Below are 21,030 nucleotides of genomic sequence, written 5' to 3' on the forward strand. Positions count from 1 at the left end.
AACATGTTCCTTTATATCTAATCACAGGGGGCTGACATGTTCCTTTATATCTAATCACAGGGCGCTGACATGTCCCTTTACATCTAATCACAGGGGGCTGACATGTTCCTTTATATCTAATCACAGGGGGCTGACATGTTCAAATACATCTAATCACAGGGGGCTGACATGTTCATACACATCTAATCACAGGGGGCTGACATGTTCCTTTACATCTTTTCACAGGGGGCTGACATGTTCCTTTACATCTAATCACAGGGGGCTGACATGTTCTTTTATATCTTATCACAGGGGCTGACATGTTCCTGTACATCTAATAACAGGGGGCTGACATGTTCCTTTACATCTAATAACAGGGGGCTGACATGTTCCTTTACATCTAATCACAGGGGGCTGACATGTTCATATACATCTAATCACAGGGGGCTGACATGGTCATATACATCTAACCACAGGGGGCTGACATGTTCCTTTAATCTAATCACAGGGGGCTGACATGTTCCTTTACATTTTATCACAGGGGGCTAACATGTTCCTTTACATCTAATAACAGGGGGCTGACATGTTCCTTTACATCTAATCACAGGGGGCTGACATGTTCCTTTACATCTAATCACAGGGGGCTGACATGTTCCTTTATATCCAATCACAGGGGGCGGACATGTTCCTTTACATCTTATCACAGGGGGCTGACATGTTCATATACATCTAACCACAGGGGGCTGGCATGTTCCTTTACATCTAATCACAGGGGGCTGAGATGTTCCTTTACATCTAATCACACGGGGCTGACATGTTCTTTTATATCTAATCACAGGGGGCTGACATGTTCCTTTACATCTAATAACAGGGGGATGACATGTTCATATACATCTAATCACAGGGGGCTGACATGTTCCTTTACATCTAATCACAGGGGGCTGACATGTTCTTTTATATCTTATCACAGGAGGCTAACATGTTCCTTTATATCTAATCACAGGGGGCTGACATGTTCCTTTACATCTAATAACAGGGGGATGACATGTTCCTTTATATCCAATCACAGGGGGCGGATATGTTCATATACATCTAATCACAGGGGGCTGACATGGTCATATACATCTAACCACAGGGGGCTGACATGTTCCTTTAATCTAATCACAGGGGGCTGACATGTTCCTTTACATTTTATCACAGGGGGCTAACATGTTCCTTTACATCTAATAACAGGGGGCTGACATGTTCCTTTACATCTAATCACAGGGGGCTGACATGTTCCTTTACATCTAATCACAGGGGGCTGACATGTTCCTTTATATCCAATCACAGGGGGCGGACATGTTCCTTTACATCTTATCACAGGGGGCTGACATGTTCATATACATCTAACCACAGGGGGCTGGCATGTTCCTTTACATCTAATCACAGGGGGCTGAGATGTTCCTTTACATCTAATCACACGGGGCTGACATGTTCTTTTATATCTAATCACAGGGGGCTGACATGTTCCTTTACATCTAATAACAGGGGGATGACATGTTCATATACATCTAATCACAGGGGGCTGACATGTTCCTTTACATCTAATCACAGGGGGCTGACATGTTCTTTTATATCTTATCACAGGAGGCTAACATGTTCCTTTATATCTAATCACAGGGGGCTGACATGTTCCTTTACATCTAATAACAGGGGGATGACATGTTCCTTTATATCCAATCACAGGGGGCGGACATGTTCCTTTATATCCAATTACAGGGGGCGGATATGTTCATACACATGTAAATATATCATAAAGCAAATGCATGTACCTCAGCAAATCTCAATGCTTTAATTTGATGAGCGATGGTGATCTAGACATATTTGTGACCAATTCCATGAGCGATGGTGATCTAGACATACTTGTGATCTAATCATGATCTTGTTTCAAATATTTCATTACAAAATCCCAGTTCTCTGTGCTCCAAAGAAGATTTCAATATTTAAGCAATATTTTTTGGACATAATTCGTTTTGTTCTTTTACTACAACAAAAAGTTATTAACATACATAAAAGCAATATCTTTGCTGGAATTAATTTCCTTTTCATAAGATGTCCTGGGATGACAACTTGTAATTGTAATCTACAATTGTGTTTGAATTAAACAAGGCAAGAAAAGTCTAGAAAATTGGTGGAACTTACTCTGGTGGAATATCTATAGCTGTTATATCTTGTAACATACTCGAATAAAATATATTGTTCTAGTAAAATTATTCTAAAGTACCGATTTTTATTTCAATATGTCCTTTAATGTATCATTTATCGATGAAAAAGGAACTCTGAAACGTATGCCTAATTTCACGAGCGATGGTGATCTAGACATACTTGTGACCAATTTCATGCGCGATGGTGATATAGACATACTTGTGACCAATTTCGTGAGCGATGGTGATCTAGACATACTTGTGACCAATTTCGTGAGCGACGGTGATCTAGACATACTTGTGACCAATTTCGTGAGCGATGGTGATCTAGACATACTTGTGACCAATTTCGTGAGCGATGGTGATCTAGACATACTTGTGACCAATTTCGTGAGCGATGGTGATCTAGACATACTTGTGACCAATTTCGTGAGCGATGGTGAATGCTGTTGCCAGTCCGGAGTCCTCAGTGACACTACAGCTCCTTAGCCTGTTACACATCCCCTTCACTGGAGCAAATCCTAAAACAGTAATGTGTTTGTAACAATACAAACAACACAGGTAAATCATAAGCATTGTTTAATGGTTATTTCACTTAACATACCACATGGATTGACATTTGACCTTTTACTGACTTTTAATTTAGAGTGAGGCTCTTGATGGCATTAAGAATCTAAGTAAGAAGGTATAGAAAGTGTAACATTTCAATGAAAAAGCAATGTTCCTGACAACAACTAATAAGTAAAAACCGAAAAAAGACCAATCATATGACCTATAGGTCTGACCTTGAATGATATCAAAAATGCTACAACAAGCACATACATGACATTATTTCAAGTTGTTTTGAATGATTGTAGTATTTTTACCTAATGTGTTACAGGGAGTGTTTCGTAAGGCACAGATGTCAAGTCCTGTTAGGAGTATGGCATGGTCGTGTTGTCGGTGTCGTTTGCCTCCAATCACAGCTTGCCATTGACAAAAACTATTGAGTGTGTTGTCAGCGTTGTGACTAATGGTAAGTCCAGGCTGAGAAAAAATATTAACAAATATCAAAGTGTATCCATTAAAATTAAATTAGATAATTGTTATTTTCAAATGCTGTCATCAATTCTTGTTTACTATGGAAATATCATCAAATATTGTATACTGCTCAAATATGTCATAAATCAAAAACATTAAAGATCAAAAGATCTAACTGCTTTTCTATGTGAGGAATGGTTTAAAGAGTTCAAAGGCGAAATCTAAGAAAAGATCAACTAATTGATTCACACATTCTTCAGTCGAAAACTTTCCTTCTGATATTGATTTCAAATATGGATGTCATGACTTGGGGAGTCTTAATTTAAGTCAGAAAAAAATGTTTAAAGGTTTTCAGGGATTTGACCCTTGTGACCTTGCATATGGGTCAAGGTAATTTCTTTTCACAGGCTTCGTTAGGCCGTATTCAAGAAATGTATCAGCCAAATATTAGGACACTGAGAGTATTGATTAATGAGAAGTGATTTAAATGTTTTAAGGAATATTTTACCTCTGTAACGTTGAAAATAAGTCAAGATCAGGTTTTTTGGCAAACTTTGTTGTGCGTCATCATTGAACCTTTTAACCAAATGTCGTGACTAAGAGAGTATTAGTTAGCGAGAAAAAATAGTTCAAAAGTTTTAAGGAATTTGACCCCTGTGGCCTTGAATATGGACCGAGGTCATTTCTTTTCCTAAATTTTGTTGATCTTTATCCAAGAAATCTGTCAACCCAAATCCTGACTTCGGGATTCTAGGGTAGTGAAAAGAAATTGTTTCAATCGAAAATTTGGATGGACAGATGACGTATGTCGCACGACGGCATGACCTCACATAGCATCCTGACTTTGTGGATCTTTTTTATTAATCTGGTCTTACTTCTGTTCCGTCTATAATGATGAGGCCAACCAGTACGATGTTGACCTTGTACCCAAGGCTATCGTCCAAAAACAACTGGGACACCTTCAAACAAAAATCAAATTGATATTTAATGAACTAAACAAAAAATGGTCTTATTGAAGTACCCGACATCTTATAATGGTCGAAATCCTAGTCAATCTTTACTAAGATTAGATACTTCTCATCCTTTTATTTAAGACAAGAGATGTACAAACTGACTTTTCAAAAGTTGTTTGTTACTGAATTCAATTTTTGACACATAAACTTTGCATGGATATAAACATCATTCATTGATGAATTGAAACCGATTCTAATTTCTTTTTTTTTTACTTTTCATCCGTTCCATACATTTAATATTATACTCATTCATCAGTCCCATACATTTAATATTATACCCATTCACCAGTCCCATACATTTAATATTATACCTATCACCCGTCCAATACATTTAATATTATACCCATTCATCCGTCCCATACATTTAATATTATACCAATTCATCTGTCCAATACATTTAATATTATACCCATTCCTCAGTCCCACACATTTAATATTATACCTATTCATCCGTCCAATACATTTAATATTATACCCATTCCTCAGTCCCACACATTTAATATTATACCTATTCATCCGTCCAATACATTTAATATTATACCCATTCATCCGTCAAATACATTTAATATTAAACCCATTCACCCGTCCCACACATTTAATATTATACACATTCATTCGTCCAACACATTTAATATTATACCCATTCCCCAGTCCCATACGTTTAATATTATACCTATTCATCCGTCCAATACATTTAATATTATACCCATTTACCCGTCCCACACATTTAATATTATACCCATTCGACAGTCCCATACATTTAATATTATACCAATTCATCAGTCCAATACATTTAATATTATACCAATTCATCCGTCCCATACATTTAATATTATACCCATTCATCCGTCCAATACATTTAATATTATACCCATTCCTCAGTCCCACACATTTAATATTATACCTATTCATCCGTCCAATACATTTAATATTATACCCATTCATCAGTCCCACACATTTAATATTATACCAATTCATCCGTCCCATACATTTAATATTATACCCATTCATCAGTCCCACACATTTAATATTATACCCATTCATCAGTCCCATACATTTAATAGTATACCCATTCATCTGTCCAATACATTTAATATTAAACCTATTCACCCCTCTCATCAATTTAATATTATACCTATTAATCAGTCCCACACATTTAATATTATACCCATTCCCCAGTCCCATACGTTTAATATTATACCTATTCATCCGTCCAATACATTTAATATTATACCCATTTACCCGTCCCACACATTTAATATTATACCCATTCCCCAGTCCCATACATTTAATATTATACCAATTCATCAGTCCAATACATTTAATATTATACCAATTCATCCGTCCCATACATTTAATATTATACCCATTCATCCGTCCAATACATTTAATATTATACCCTTTCTCAGTCCCACACATTTAATATTATACCTATTCATCCGTCCAATACATTTAATATTATACCCATTCATCAGTCCCACACATTTAATATTATACCAATTCATCCGTCCCATACATTTAATATTATACCCATTCATCAGTCCCACACATTTAATATTATACCCATTCATCAGTCCCATACATTTAATAGTATACCCATTCATCTGTCCAATACATTTAATATTAAACCTATTCACCCCTCTCATCAATTTAATATTATACCTATTAATCAGTCCCACACATTTAATATTATACCTATTCATCCGTCCCATACATTTAATATTATACCTATTCATCCGTCCCATACATTTAATATTATACCTATTCATCCGTCAAATACATTTGATATTATACCCAATCACCAGTCCCATACACTAAATATTATACTCATTCATCCGTCCCATACATTTAATATTATACCCATTCATCCGTCCCATACATTTAATATTATACCAATTCACCCGTCCCACACATTTAATATTATATCTATTCATCCGTCAAATACATTTAATATTATACCCAATCACCAGTCCCATACACTTAATTTTAAACCCATTCACCCGTCCCACACATTTAATTTTATACCTATTCATCAGTCCCACACATTTAATATTATACCTATTCATCCGTCCCATACATTTAATATTATACCTATTCATCCGTCCCATACATTTAATATTATACCTATTCATCCGTCAAATACATTTGATATTATACCCAATCACCAGTCCCATACACTTAATTTTAAACCCATTCACCCGTCCCACACATTTAATTTTATACCTATTCATCAGTCCCACACATTTAATATTATACCTATTCATCCGTCTCATCAATTTAATATTATACCCATTCCTCAGTCCAATACATTTAATATTATACCCATTCATCCGTCCCATACATTTAATATTATACACATTCATCCGTCCCATACATTTAATATTATACCTATTCATCCGTCCCATACATTTATATTATAACTATTCATCCGTCAAATACATTTGATATTATACCCAATCACCAGTCCCATACACTTCATTTTAAACCCATTCACCCGTCCCACACATTTAATTTTATACCTATTCATCAGTCCCACACATTTAATATTATACCTATTCATCCGTCTCATCAATTTAATATTATACCCATTCCTCAGTCCAATACATTTAATATTATACCCATTCATCCGTCCCATACATTTAATATTATACCAATTCCTCAGTCCCATACATTTAATATTATACTCATTCACCCGTCCAATACATTTAATATTATACCCATTCATCCGTCCCTTACATTTAATATTATACACATTCATCCGTCCCATACATTTAATATTATACCCATTCACCCGTCCCATACATTTAATATTATACCTATTCACCAGTTCCACACATTCAATATTATACACATTCATCCGTCCCACACATTTAATATTATACCTATTCATCCGTCCAATACATGTATTATTATACCCAATCAAAAGTCCCATACACTTAATATTAAACCACACATTTAATATTATACCTATTCATCAGTCCCACACATTTAATATTATACCTATTCATCAGTCTCATCAATTTAATATTATACCAATTCATCCGTCCCATACATTTAATATTATACCCATTCACCAGTCCGATACATTTGATATTAAACGTCTTATTAATTTGATATTATACCTATTCATCCGTCCCATACATTTAATATTATACCTATTCATCAGTCCCATACATTTAATATCATACCTATTCATCGGTCCCACACATTTTAAATTATACCTATTCATCCGTCTCATACATTTAATATTATACCCATTCCTCAGTCCAATACATTTAATATTATACACATTCCTCAGTCCCATACATTTAATATTATACTCATTCATCCGTCCAATACATTAATATTCAATTTAATATTATACCCATTCATCCGTCCAATACATTAAATATTATACCCATTCATCCGTCCAATACATTTAATATTATACCCATTCATCCGTCCCATACATTTAATATTATACTCATTCATCCGTCCAATACATTTAATATTATACCCATTCATCAGTTCCAAATATTTAATTAATAAATATGATATGCTGCAGATGCTGCTATTCAATCCCCTTAATTCCATAATATTCTATAAAGGATTTCAATTTTGTGTTGCAAGTAAACATCAACAATTCCCTAAACATTATAAAAATATACACAATCGACATGCAATTACTACATATTCAAGTGTAGGTATTATTAAAGCTTCCTGTAAAACTCCCTTTGAACTAACCATATTAAACATGCTGAGTACGTAGGTTGTGACGTTCTGTCGGCCATGTTTTTTATAGACATGCTGGTCGACAACAACGAGGGTCTCTACTGTTTTTGTGCGTGAGAACTGCTTCCGTCGCCAATCAGAAGACTCGTGTTGTTGTCTTACAGTTGATAATTTCTCCGCCTGTCGTCTGGCATTTTTCGATCTTGCCATTTCCTGTTGGCGTCGAGCACGCAGTAACATTTCTTGTCGACGTCTTTCATTTGACATCCTTTCCTGACGACGTCGTTCGTGTAACAACCTCTGTCGGCGTAGTCTTTCTTGTTGTTGTCGGTCATGTGACGTTCTCTGTCTTTGATTATGTGTGGCAGATGATCGCTTTATTCTCTCAGGGAATACATATTCATCATCTAAAGTAAGCAAGCATACTGACTTTTGCTCAAGTAATACATGTCTCCTATCTACCCTGCTAGTCCTTACACTGTAATGATTTATAAAGACCTCCCGTATCTACCTGCTAGTCATAACAATATAATGATTTATAAAGATGTTACATATCTACCCACTAGTCATTACACTGTAATGATTTATAAAGATGTCCCCTATCTACCCACTAGTTATTACACTGTAATGATTTATAAAGATGTTCCCTATCTACCCGATAGTCATTACACTATAATGATTTATAAAGATATCTCATAACTACCCACTAGTCATTACACTGTAATGATTTATAAAGATGTCTCCTATCTTCTCACTAGTCATTACACTGTAATGATTTATAACGACGTCCCCTATCTACCCACTAGTTATTACACTGTAATGATTTATAAAGTTGTCCCTATCTACCCACTAGTCATTACACTGTAATGATTTATAAAGATGCCCCCATCTTCTCGCTAGTCATTACACTTTAATGATATATAAAGATGTCCCCTATCTACCCACTAGTCATTACACTATAATGATTTATAAAGATGTTCCCTATCTACCCGATAGTCATTACACTGTAATGATTTATAAAGATGTCCCATATCTACCCGCTAGTCATTACACTGTAATGATTTATTATAAGACTCTATCATATGTGGTCATGTAGGATAGGGATATTCCACCCGAGGGGTCACAAAATGTGGTAATACCCGAGGCTCCGCCGAGGGTTTTATCACATTTTGTGACCCAGAGGGTGGAATATCCCTATCCTACATGAACCACATATGATTGAGTATTTTTCTCTCATTCACCAACCTAAAATATGCAAAAATAGGCACTATCTGTCGATAGCTTTCTCAGATAGACGCCATTTTTTCTCAATCCAAACTTTTTTTCTACTGCATATAATAAAAAAAAGAACAGCGCCAATCGATTTACCATACCCCATATATGCAAACGAAGTTTGCTGTTCTAAAAACGAAGGAAACCATTCATTTCCACAGTCTAACGTTGTTTCAGCAGCCCTGTCATTGCAAGCGAAGCCAAATCACTTGATGTCGGCCAAGCTAGTGTGTCCTTTCGCGTGAAAATATAGTTCCATGTTTTATTAATAAAAACAATAAAAGAACGTGTTTTTTTTTACATAATTTATATCATAAATAAAAAAAAAATATTATCTGACTAAATATCTTAATTCAATGTATTGTTTACAAATCTATAGATAGATCTACTTTCGGTTCGGCGACCTACTTTTGTATCATTGCGCGCGCGTGGCTATCCTACACCGGAAGCGAGTTAATACACACACAGCAAGCATGGGTGTATTTACCTGGACAGACCAGTATGATACCGGTAGGGATGAGAGAAAAAGATATCCCCTATCTACCCGCTAGTTAATACACTGTAATGATTTATAAAGATATCCCCTATCTACCCGCTAGTTAATACACTGTAATGATTTATAAAGATGTATCCTATCTACCCGCTAGTCATTACACTGTAATGATTTATAAAAATGTCTCCTATCTACCCGCTAGTCATTACACTGTAATGATTTATAAAGATGTCCCCTATCTACCCGCTAGTCATTACACTGTAATGATTTATAAAGATGTATCCTATCTACCCGCTAGTCATTACACTGTAATGATTTATAAAAATGTCTCCTATCTACCCGCTAGTCATTACACTGTAATGATTTATAAAGATGTCCCCTATCTACCCGCTAGTCATTACACTGTAATGATTTATAAAGATGTCCCTGATCTACCCGCTAGTCATTACAATATAATGATTTATAAAGATGTCCCCTATCTACCCGCTAGTCATTACACTGTAATGATTTATAAAGATGTCCCCTATCTACCCACTAGTCATTACACTGTAATGATTTATAAAGATGTCACTATCTACCCGCTAGTTAATACACTGTAATGATTTATAAAGATATCCCCTATCTACCCGCTAGTTAATACACTGTAATGATTTATAAAGATGTATCCTATCTACCCGCTAGTCATTACACTGTAATGATTTATAAAAATGTCCCCTATCTACCCTCTAGTCATTACACTGTAATGATTTATAAAGATGTCCCTGATCTACCCTCTAGTCATTACACTGTAATGATTTATAAAGATGTCCCTGATCTACCCGCTAGTCATTACACTGTAATGATTTATAAAGATGTCCCCTATCTACCCGATAGTCATTACACTGTAATGATTTATAAAGATGTCCCTGATCTACCCTCTAGTCATTACACTGTAATGATTTATAAAGATGTCCCCTATCTACCCGCTAGTCATTACACTGTAATGATTTATAAAGATGTCCCTATCTACCCTCTAGTCATTACACTGTAATGATTTATAAAGATGTCCCCTATCTACCCACTAGTCATTACACTGTAATGATTTATAAAGATGTCTCCTATCTACCCGCTAGTCATTACACTGTAATGATTTATAAAGATGTCACTATCTACCCGCTAGTCATTACACTGTAATGATTTATAAAGATGTTCCCTATCTACCCTCTATTCATTACACTGTAATGATTTATAAAGATGTTACATATCTACCCACTAGTTATTACACTGTAATGATTTATAAAGATGTCCCTATCTACCCGCTAGTCATTACACTGTAATGATTTATAAAGATGTCCCTATCTACCTGCTGGTCATTACACTGTAATGATTTAAAAAGATGTCCCTGATCTACCCGCTAGTCATTACACTGTAATGATTTATAAAGATGTCCCTATCTACCTGCTGGTCATTACACTGTAATGATTTAAAAAGATGTCCCTGATCTACCCGCTAGTCATTACAATATAATGATTTATAAAGATGTCCCCTATCTACCCGCTAGTCATTACACTGTAATGATTTATAAAGATGTCCCCTATCTACCCACTAGTCATTACACTGTAATGATTTATAAAGATGTCTCCTATCTACCCGCTTGTCATTACACTGTAATGATTTATAAAGATGTCACTATCTACCCGCTAGTCATTACACTGTAATGATTTATAAAGATGTTCCCTATCTACCCTCTATTCATTACACTGTAATGATTTATAAAGATGTTACATATCTACCCACTAGTTATTACACTGTAATGATTTATAAAGATGTCCCCTATCTACCCGCTAGTCATTACACTGTAATGATTTATAAAGATGTCCCTATCTACCTGCTGGTCATTACACTGTAATGATTTAAAAAGATGTCCCTGATCTACCCGCTAGTCATTACAATATAATGATTTATAAAGATGTCCCCTATCTACCCGATAGTTATTACACTGTAATGATTTTTAGATATGTTCCCTATCTACCTGCTGGTCATTACACTGTAATGGTTTATAAAGATGTCCCATATATAGCCACTAGTCATTACACTGTAATGATTTATAAAGATGTCCCCTATCTACCCGATAGTCATTACACTGTAATGATTTATAAAGATGTCCCTATCTACCCGATAGTCATTACACTGTAATGATTTATAAAGATGTCCCCTATCTACCCGATAGACATTACACTGTAATGATTTATAAAGATGTCCCCTATCTACCCGCTAGTTTTTACACTGTAATGATTTATAAAGATGTTACATATCTACCCACTAGTCATTACACTGTAATGATTTATAAAGATGTCCCTATCTACCCTCTAGTCATTACACTGTAATGATTTATAAAGATGTCCCCTATCTACCCACTAGTCATTACACTGTAATGATTTTTAGATATGTCCCCTATCTACCTGCTGGTCATTACACTGTAATGATTTATAAAGATGTCCCTATCTACCCTCTAGTCATTACACTGTAATGATTTATAAAGATGTTACATATCTACCCACTAGTCATTACACTGTAATGATTTATAAAGATGTCCCATATATAGCCACTAGTCATTACACTGTAATGATTTATAAAGATGTCCCTATCTATCTGCTAGTCATTACACTGTAATGATTTAAAAAGATGTCCCCTATCTACCCGCTAGTCATTGCACTGTAATGCTTTATAAAGATGTCACATATCTACCCACTAGTTATTACACTGTAATGGTTTATAAAGATGTCCCCTATCTACACGCTAGTCATTACACTGTAATGATTTATAAAGATGTCCCCTATCTACCCGATAGTCATTACACTGTAATGATTTATAAAGATGTCCCTATCTACCCGCTAGTCATTACACTGTAATGATTTATAAAGATGTTCCCTATCTACCCGCTAGTCATTACACTGTAATGATTTATAAAGATGTTCCCTATCTACCCGCTAGTCATTACACTGTAATGATTTATAAAGATGTCCCCTATCTACCCGCTAGTTTTTACACTGTAATGGTTTATAAAGATGTCCCCTATGTACCCTCTAGTCATTACACTGTAATGATTTATAAAGATGTCCCCTATCTACCCGCTAGTCATTACACTGTAATGATTTATAACTATGGTCCGCATCGAACCGTTATGGTTTATACAAAATTTATTCCCCTTCACGCGTTCCTACAGAAGTAGAATTTTAAAGAATTTGCCATATTTCCTCTATTAGGCATCGTCACTGGGATGCACGATCCATTGTTCATACAAAATCGATTCCCCTGCACCAAAGGGTGCTTCTGACTAAATATGGACGAAATCTTTTGATTAATTTTCTTACAGAAGAAAGATTTTTTAAAATGGTCTATATTTCACCTATCTTGTCCTGCCCCTCAGGCCCCTGGGGGCCAGACCCACCATTCAATCGAAAGTAGTTTGTCTTCACCCAGGGATACTGCAAACAAAATACGGACACAATCCTTTCATTCCTACATTGTGTACAGAAGGGTTTCAGGCTGTATTTCCCGTATTGTGCCCCTGGAGATCTCATTATCACACTTAATCCTCCAATGATAGGGACATACACACTTATAGCGCCACTTACATTTTTGAGTTCCATAATATCTAGGTTCATGTCCATTCACAGCTGATCTTTTATAAATGACATGTGGTTGGCCGTATCCATGGTGATGGTGAAGTCCATGGTGATGGTGAGGTCCGTGGTGATTATGTTGAGATGTAGATGTGTTTTTTACATAGAAATGTTCGGCCAGTGGCTCGATGACATAGTCCTCATCTGGTAATTGTAAAACTCCTGCCTTTAAAACAAGAAAAAAGAGAGATAATGATGTTTGAGGTTGAGAAATTTTGTTATTTTTTCTAATTGACAACAAATAAACAGAATACTGAAAGTATGTATGGTCAGTGTAATTCATAACATTTCATTCCTGACTCCTCTAGAAGAAAAAGAAAACGTTTCCACCAGGAAGGTGGATGTAATAGCTCAATAAGTCAGCTGATAGACCCGGATAGACAATCGTCTATATCCAAACAAACCAGGAGAAGAATGAACCAGATTATCCACCTCTAACAATACCCTAACAATACCCTAACAATACCCTGATACACCATGACATCTATACTGACTGGACTTCTCGACTAGAGGAAATGTGCCAGCCATCTAGAATAGGGGGACCAGATCAGACAGACAATCCTGTGGGGGTTAGGAGCCACAGTCCTGCCCTTCGACCCGGAGACAAATGAATCTACACGAAAGGCAGAAGTCCTGAAGGTCCGGCAAACCTTCTTTGTACCAGCCACAGAAGCCCCCCCCCCCCCCCCCCCCCCCCCCCCCCAAAAAAAAAGCAGAATGGTGGGGAAGTCTCATGGGTTCTGAGACTGTACTAAAAAGGGGAGATGGGCAAATCATGCATGCGAACTGTACACAAATTTGACCACAGTAATACCTAATAGTAAAAAACATAATGTTGGATTAACAACAAACTATGAGCTGTCAGCCATCATCAGGTGCCAAAAAGGAAGGGAAAACACTTTGATTTATGGCTTTATCACTTTATCATCAATATATGCTGTAGTTCATATGGCGGTATCTTGTATTTAGGGCTACAAAAATGGGTGGACACAAGACAGGTTCTACTGTATTGTCAGAAAGTTGGTCTCATAGGACATGTTCTACTGTATTGTCAGAAAGTTGGTCTCATAGGACATGTTCTACTGTATTGTCAGAAAGTTGGTCTCATAGGACATGTTCTACTGTATTGTCAGAAAGTTGGTCTCATAGGACATGTTCTACTGTATTGTCAGAAAGTTGGTCTCAAAAGACAGGTTCTACTGTAGTGTCAGAAAGTTGGTCTCATAGGACATGTTCTACTGTACAGGAAGAAAGGTGGTCTCAAAAGACAGGTTCTACTCTAGAGGCAGAAAGGTGGTCTCAAAAGACAGGTTCTACCTTAGAGGCAGAAAGGTGGTCTCACAAGACAGGTTCTACCTTAGAGGCAGAAAGGTGGTCTCACAGGACAGGTTCTACTGTATTGTCAGAAAGGTGGTCTCACAAGACAGGTTCTACTGTAGTGTCAGAAAATTGGTCTCATAAGACATGTTCTACTGTACAGGAAGAAAGGTGGTCTCATAGGACATGTTCTACTGTACAGGAAGAAAGGTGGTCTCAAAAGACAGGATCTACTCTACAGGCAGAAAGGTGGTCTCACAAGACAGGTTCTACCTTAGAGGCAGAAAGGTGGTCTCACAAGACAGGTTCTACCTTAGAGGCAGAAAGGTGGTCTCAAAAGACAGGTTCTACTCTAGAGGCAGAAAGGTGGTCTCAAAAGACAGGTTCTACTGTAGTGTCAGAAAGGTGGTCTCAAAAGACAGGTTTTTTGAAGTACAGAATCCTTGGGGTGTAAATTACGGAATTCTGTCTACAGAGTCAGCGGTTTGGAGTTTACATGTGTGGAATCCTATCTACTTAGTCAGTGGTTGGGAGTGTATAGGTGTGGAGTCCTATCTACAGAGTCAGTGGTTGGGAGTGTATAGGTGTGGAATCCTGTCTACAGAGTCAGTGGTTGGGAGTGTATAGTTGTGGAATCCTGTCTACAGAGTCAGTGGTTGGGAGTGTATAGGTGTGGAGTCCTATCTACAGAGTCAGTGGTTGGGAGTGTATAGGTGTGTAATCCTGTATACAGAGTCAGTGGTTGGGAGTGTATAGTTGTAGAATCCTGTCTACAGAGTCAGTGGTTGGGAGTGTTTAGGTGTGTAATCCTGTCTACAGAGTCAGTGGTTGGGAGTGTATAGTTGTGGAATCCTGTCTACAGAGTCAGTGGTTGGGAGTGTATAGATGTGGAGTCCTATCTACAGAGTCAGTGGTTGGGAGTGTTTAGGTGTGGAGTCCTATCTAGAGAGTCAGTGGCTGGGAGTGTATAGGTGTGTAATCCTGTCTACAGAGTCAGTGGTTGGGAGTGTATAGGTGTGTAATCCTGTCTACAGAGTCAGTGGTTGGGAGTGTATAGGTGTGTAATCCTGTCTACAGAGTCAGTGGTTGGGAGTGTATAGGTGTGTAATCCTGTCTACAGAGTCAGTGGTTGGGAGTGTATAGGTGTGGAGTCCTATCTACAGAGTCAGTGGTTGGGAGTGTATAGGTGTGGAGTCCTATCTACAGAGTCAGTGGTTGGGAGTGTATAGGTGTGTAATCCTGTCTACAGAGTCAGTGGTTGGGAGTGTATAGGTGTGTAATCCTGTCTACAGAGTCAGTGGTTGGGAGTGTATAGGTGTGTAATCCTGTCTACAGAGTCAGTGGTTGGGAGTGTATAGGTGTGTAATCCTGTCTACAGAGTCAGTGGTTGGGAGTGTATAGGTGTGGAGTCCTATCTACAGAGTCAGTGGTTGGGAGTGTATAGGTGTGGAGTCCTATCTACAGAGTCAGTGGTTGGGAGTGTATAGGTGTGTAATCCTGTCTACAGAGTCAGTGGTTGGGAGTGTATAGGTGTGGAGTCCTATCTACAGAGTCAGTGGTTGGGAGTGTATAGGTGTGTAATCCTGTCTACAGAGTCAGTGGTTGGGAGTGTATAGGTGTGGAGTCCTATCTACAGAGTCAGTGGTTGGGAGTGTATAGGTGTGGAGTCCTATCTACAGAGTCAGTGGTTGGGAGTGTATAGGTGTGTAATCCTGTCTACAGAGTCAATGGTTGGGAGTGTATAGGTGTGTAATCCTGTCTACAGAGTCAGTGGTTGGGAGTGTATAGGTGTGTAATCCTGTCTACAGAGTCAGTGGTTGGGAGTGTATAGATGTGGAATCCTGTCTACAGAGTCAGTGGTTGGGAGTGTATAGGTGTGTAATCCTGTCTACAGAGTCAGTGGTTGGGAGTGTATAGATGTGGAGTCCTATCTACAGAGTCAGTGGTTGGGAGTGTATAGATGTGGAATCCTGTCTACAGAGTCAATGGTTGGGAGTGTATAGGTGTGTAATCCTGTCTACAGAGTCAATGGTTGGTAGTGTATAGGTGTGGAGTCCTATCTACAGAGTCAGTGGTTGGGAGTGTATAGGTGTGGAATCCTGTCTACAGAGTCAGTGGTTGGGAGTGTATAGATGTGGAATCCTGTCTACAGAGTCAGTGGTTGGGAGTGTATAGGTGTGGAATCCTGTCTACAGAGTCATTGGTTGGGTGTGTATAGGTGTGTAATCCTGTCTACAGAGTCAGTGGTTGGGAGTGTATAGATGTGTAATCCTGTCTACAGAGTCAGTGGTTGGGAGTGTATAGGTGTGTAATCCTGTCTACAGAGTCAGTGGTTGGGAGTGTATTGATGTGGAATCCTGTCTACAGAGTCAGTGGTTGGGAGTGTATAGGTGTGGAGTCCTATCTACAGAGTCAGTGGTTGGGAGTGTATAGGTGTGAAATCCTGTCTACAGAGTCAGTGGTTGGGAGTGTATAGGTGTGGAATCCTGTCTACAGAGTCAGTGGTTGGGAGTGTATAGGTGTGGAGTCCTATCTACAGAGTCAGTGGTTGGGAGTGTATAGGTGTGAAATCCTGTCTACAGAGTCAGTGGTTGGGAGTGTATAGGTGTGTAATCCTGTCTACAGAGTCAGTGGTTGGGAGTGTATAGGTGTGGAATCCTGTCTACAGAGTCAGTGGTTGGGAGTGTATAGGTGTGGAGTCCTATCTACAGAGTCAGTGGTTGGGAGTGTATTGATGTGGAATCCTGTCTACAGAGTCAGTGGTTGGGAGTGTATAGGTGTGGAGTCCTATCTACAGAGTCAGTGGTTGGGAGTGTATAGGTGTGGAGTCCTATCTACAGAGTCAATGGTTGGGAGTGTATAGGTGTGGAATCCTGTCTACAGAGTCAGTGGTTGGGAGTGTATAGGTGTGGAATCCTGTCTACAGAGTCAGTGGTTGGGAGTGTATAGGTGTGGAATCCTGTCTACAGAGTCAGTGGTTGGGAGTGTATAGGTGTGGAATCCTGTCTACAGAGTCAGTGGTTGGGAGTGTATAGGTGTGGAGTCCTATCTACAGAGTCAGTGGTTGGGTGTGTATAGGTGTGGAATCCTGTCTACAGAGTCAGTGGTTGGGAGTGTATAGGTGTGGAATCCTGTCTACAGAGTCAGTGGTTGGGAGTGTATAGTTGTGGAATCCTGTCTACAGAGTCAGTGGTTGGGAGTGTATAGGTGTGGAATCCTGTCTACAGAGTCAGTGGTTGGGAGTGTATAGGTGTGGAATCCTGTCTACAGAGTCAGTGGTTGGGAGTGTATAGGTGTGGAATCCTGTCTACAGAGTCAGTGGTTGGGAGTGTATAGATGTGGAGTCCTATCTACAGAGTCAGTGGTTGGGAGTGTATAGGTGTGGAATCCTGTCTACAGAGTCAGTGGTTGGGAGTGTATAGGTGTGGAATCCTGTCTACAGAGTCAGTGGTTGGGAGTGTATAGGTGTGGAATCCTGTCTACAGAGTCAGTGGTTGGGAGTGTATAGGTGTGGAATCCTGTCTACAGAGTCAGTGGTTGGGAGTGTATAGGTGTGGAATCCTGTCTACAGAGTCAGTGGTTGGGAGTGTATAGGTGTGGAATCCTGTCTACAGAGTCAGTGGTTGGGAGTGTATAGGTGTGGAATCCTGTCTACAGAGTCAGTGGTTGGGAGTGTATAGGTGTGGAATCCTGTCTACAGAGTCAGTGGTTGGGAGTGTATAGGTGTGGAATCCTGTCTACAGAGTCAGTGGTTGGGAGTGTATAGTTGTGGAATCCTGTCTACAGAGTCAGTGGTTGGGAGTGTATAGGTGTGGAATCCTGTCTACAGAGTCAGTGGTTGGGAGTGTATAGGTGTGGAATCCTGTCTACAGAGTCAGTGGTTGGGAGTGTATAGGTGTGGAATCCTGTCTACAGAGTCAGTGGTTGGGAGTGTATAGGTGTGGAATCCTGTCTACAGAGTCAGTGGTTGGGAGTGTATAGGTGTGGAATCCTGTCTACAGAGTCAGTGGTTGGGAGTGTATAGGTGTGGAAGTCCTGTCTACAGAGTCAGTGGTTGGGAGTGTATAGGTGTGGAATCCTGTCTACAGAGTCAGTGGTTGGGAGTGTATAGGTGTGGAATCCTGTCTACAGAGTCAGTGGTTGGGAGTGTATAGGTGTGGAATCCTGTCTACAGAGTCAGTGGTTGGGAGTGTATAGGTGTGGAATCCTGTCTACAGAGTCAGTGGTTGGGAGTGTATAGGTGTGGAATCCTGTCTACAGAGTCAGTGGTTGGGAGTGTATAGGTGTGGAATCCTGTCTACAGAGTCAGTGGTTGGGAGTGTATAGGTGTGGAATCCTGTCTACAGAGTCAGTGGTTGGGAGTGTATAGGTGTGGAATCCTGTCTACAGAGTCAGTGGTTGGGAGTGTATAGGTGTGGAATCCTGTCTACAGAGTCAGTGGTTGGGAGTGTATAGGTGTGGAATCCTGTCTACAGAGTCAGTGGTTGGGAGTGTATAGGTGTGGAATCCTGTCTACAGAGTCAGAGTCAGTGGTTGGGAGTGTATAGGTGTGGAATCCTGTCTACAGAGTCAGTGGTTGGGAGTGTATAGGTGTGGAATCCTGTCTACAGAGTCAGTGGTTGGGAGTGTATAGGTGTGGAATCCTGTCTACAGAGTCAGTGGTTGGGAGTGTATAGGTGTGGAATCCTGTCTACAGAGTCAGTGGTTGGGAGTGTATAGGTGTGGAATCCTGTCTACAGAGTCAGTGGTTGGGAGTGTATAGGTGTGGAATCCTGTCTACAGAGTCAGTGGTTGGGAGTGTATAGGTGTGGAGTCCTATCTACAGAGTCAGTGGTTGGGAGTGTATAGGTGTGGAATCCTGTCTACAGAGTCAGTGGTTGGGAGTGTATAGGTGTGGAGTCCTGTCTACAGAGTCAGTGGTTGGGAGTGTATAGGTGTGGAATCCTGTCTACAGAGTCAGTGGTTGGGAGTGTATAGGTGTGGAATCCTGTCTACAGAGTCAGTGGTTGGGAGTGTATAGGTGTGGAATCCTGTCTACAGAGTCAGTGGTTGGGAGTGTATAGGTGTGGAATCCTGTCTACAGAGTCAGTGGTTGGGAGTGTATAGGTGTGGAATCCTGTCTACAGAGTCAGTGGTTGGGAGTGTATAGGTGTGGAATCCTGTCTACAGAGTCAGTGGTTGGGAGTGTATAGGTGTGGAATCCTGTCTACAGAGTCAGTGGTTGGGAGTGTATAGGTGTGGAATCCTGTCTACAGAGTCAGTGGTTGGGAGTGTATAGGTGTGGAATCCTGTCTACAGAGTCAGTGGTTGGGAGTGTATAGGTGTGGAATCCTGTCTACAGAGTCAGTGGTTGGGAGTGTATAGGTGTGGAATCCTGTCTACAGAGTCAGTGGTTGGGAGTGTATAGGTGTGGAATCCTGTCTACAGAGTCAGTGGTTGGGAGTGTATAGGTGTGTAATCCTGTCTACAGAGTCAGTGGTTGGGAGTGTATAGGTGTGTAATCCTGTCTAAAGAGTCAGTGGTAATCAGAAACTACACAACCAGATTCAGATTCTTATAACCATCATGTGGCTTTGTAACCTCCTCGGGATGGACAACACAGTTACAACTGTAAAAAGGTAATACATCAAAACGGCAAATTAACTCGGAATATGGTTTTAATTATTTGTGAAACACTTCATGATATGAATGATTTAGGTAACTGTAGAGTGAAAAACAAAATGTAGGAAAGTATATCTACTTGACATGAAACATGAAAGTCCATTCATCAAATAAATTACTATATCACCTCCACTTACCGTGTTTATCTTAGAGAGATTAATCTTTCAGAAGGACCTTATAAAATCAACATTTAAAACCAAACACACTTGAGGAGTGTCACAACTTCTAGGTTTACAAGTTAGGGCATAAAGTCCATGTGAAGAATGTTTAGCCTTTAAACTTCTCCTTAACAGGAGTGATATCGAGAGCAAAGACAAACAATGGGTGTTTAAGGTTAAGTGGATTCACGTCACTAACTAAAGGGAGATAACCTAGAGATAAAACAATGGCTTTTATATTTATGATATTCCTCCAGATACCTTGATTGTACAGCTTCAACTTATCAAAGAATGATTGAGATCGTGACTTTTTCAAAATACTTAAAAAGATATCTAGTTTGCTTTGAAAAATGTATATATATCTAATTTGTCAAGTAGTAATAACGACAGTACAGACAAGTAAATTGTCGAACTTTCGAGGCAATCTGCCCCTTTATCAAGACACAGGTAAATTACATACGATCACATAAAGACATAGAACTTGGAACAGTTACACAAATATAGGGGGTGTTCTCTGAACGCCAACCTTTTTTTTAACAATAGATAGGTGTTGTT

General features: G+C 38.9%; 1 protein-coding gene across 1 annotated transcript in view; it reads right to left on the reverse strand.

Moving 5' to 3' along the window:
• Window positions 1–21,030, reverse strand: part of LOC117337696 (A disintegrin and metalloproteinase with thrombospondin motifs 18-like) — a 62,983-nt gene that overhangs the window by 30,144 nt on the left and 11,809 nt on the right. Inside the window, exons 3-7 of the mRNA XM_033898795.1 lie at window positions 13,292–13,505; window positions 7,922–8,316; window positions 4,061–4,144; window positions 3,032–3,191; window positions 2,581–2,686 (exon numbers count right to left, since the gene is read on the reverse strand). Coding sequence (XP_033754686.1) covers window positions 2,581–2,686; window positions 3,032–3,191; window positions 4,061–4,144; window positions 7,922–8,316; window positions 13,292–13,505 — 959 coding nt within the window. The remainder of the gene's footprint in view (window positions 1–2,580; window positions 2,687–3,031; window positions 3,192–4,060; window positions 4,145–7,921; window positions 8,317–13,291; window positions 13,506–21,030) is intronic.

Source organism: Pecten maximus, chromosome 11, assembly GCF_902652985.1.
Source record: "Pecten maximus chromosome 11, xPecMax1.1, whole genome shotgun sequence".
Taxonomy (NCBI): Eukaryota; Metazoa; Mollusca; class Bivalvia; order Pectinida; family Pectinidae; genus Pecten; species Pecten maximus.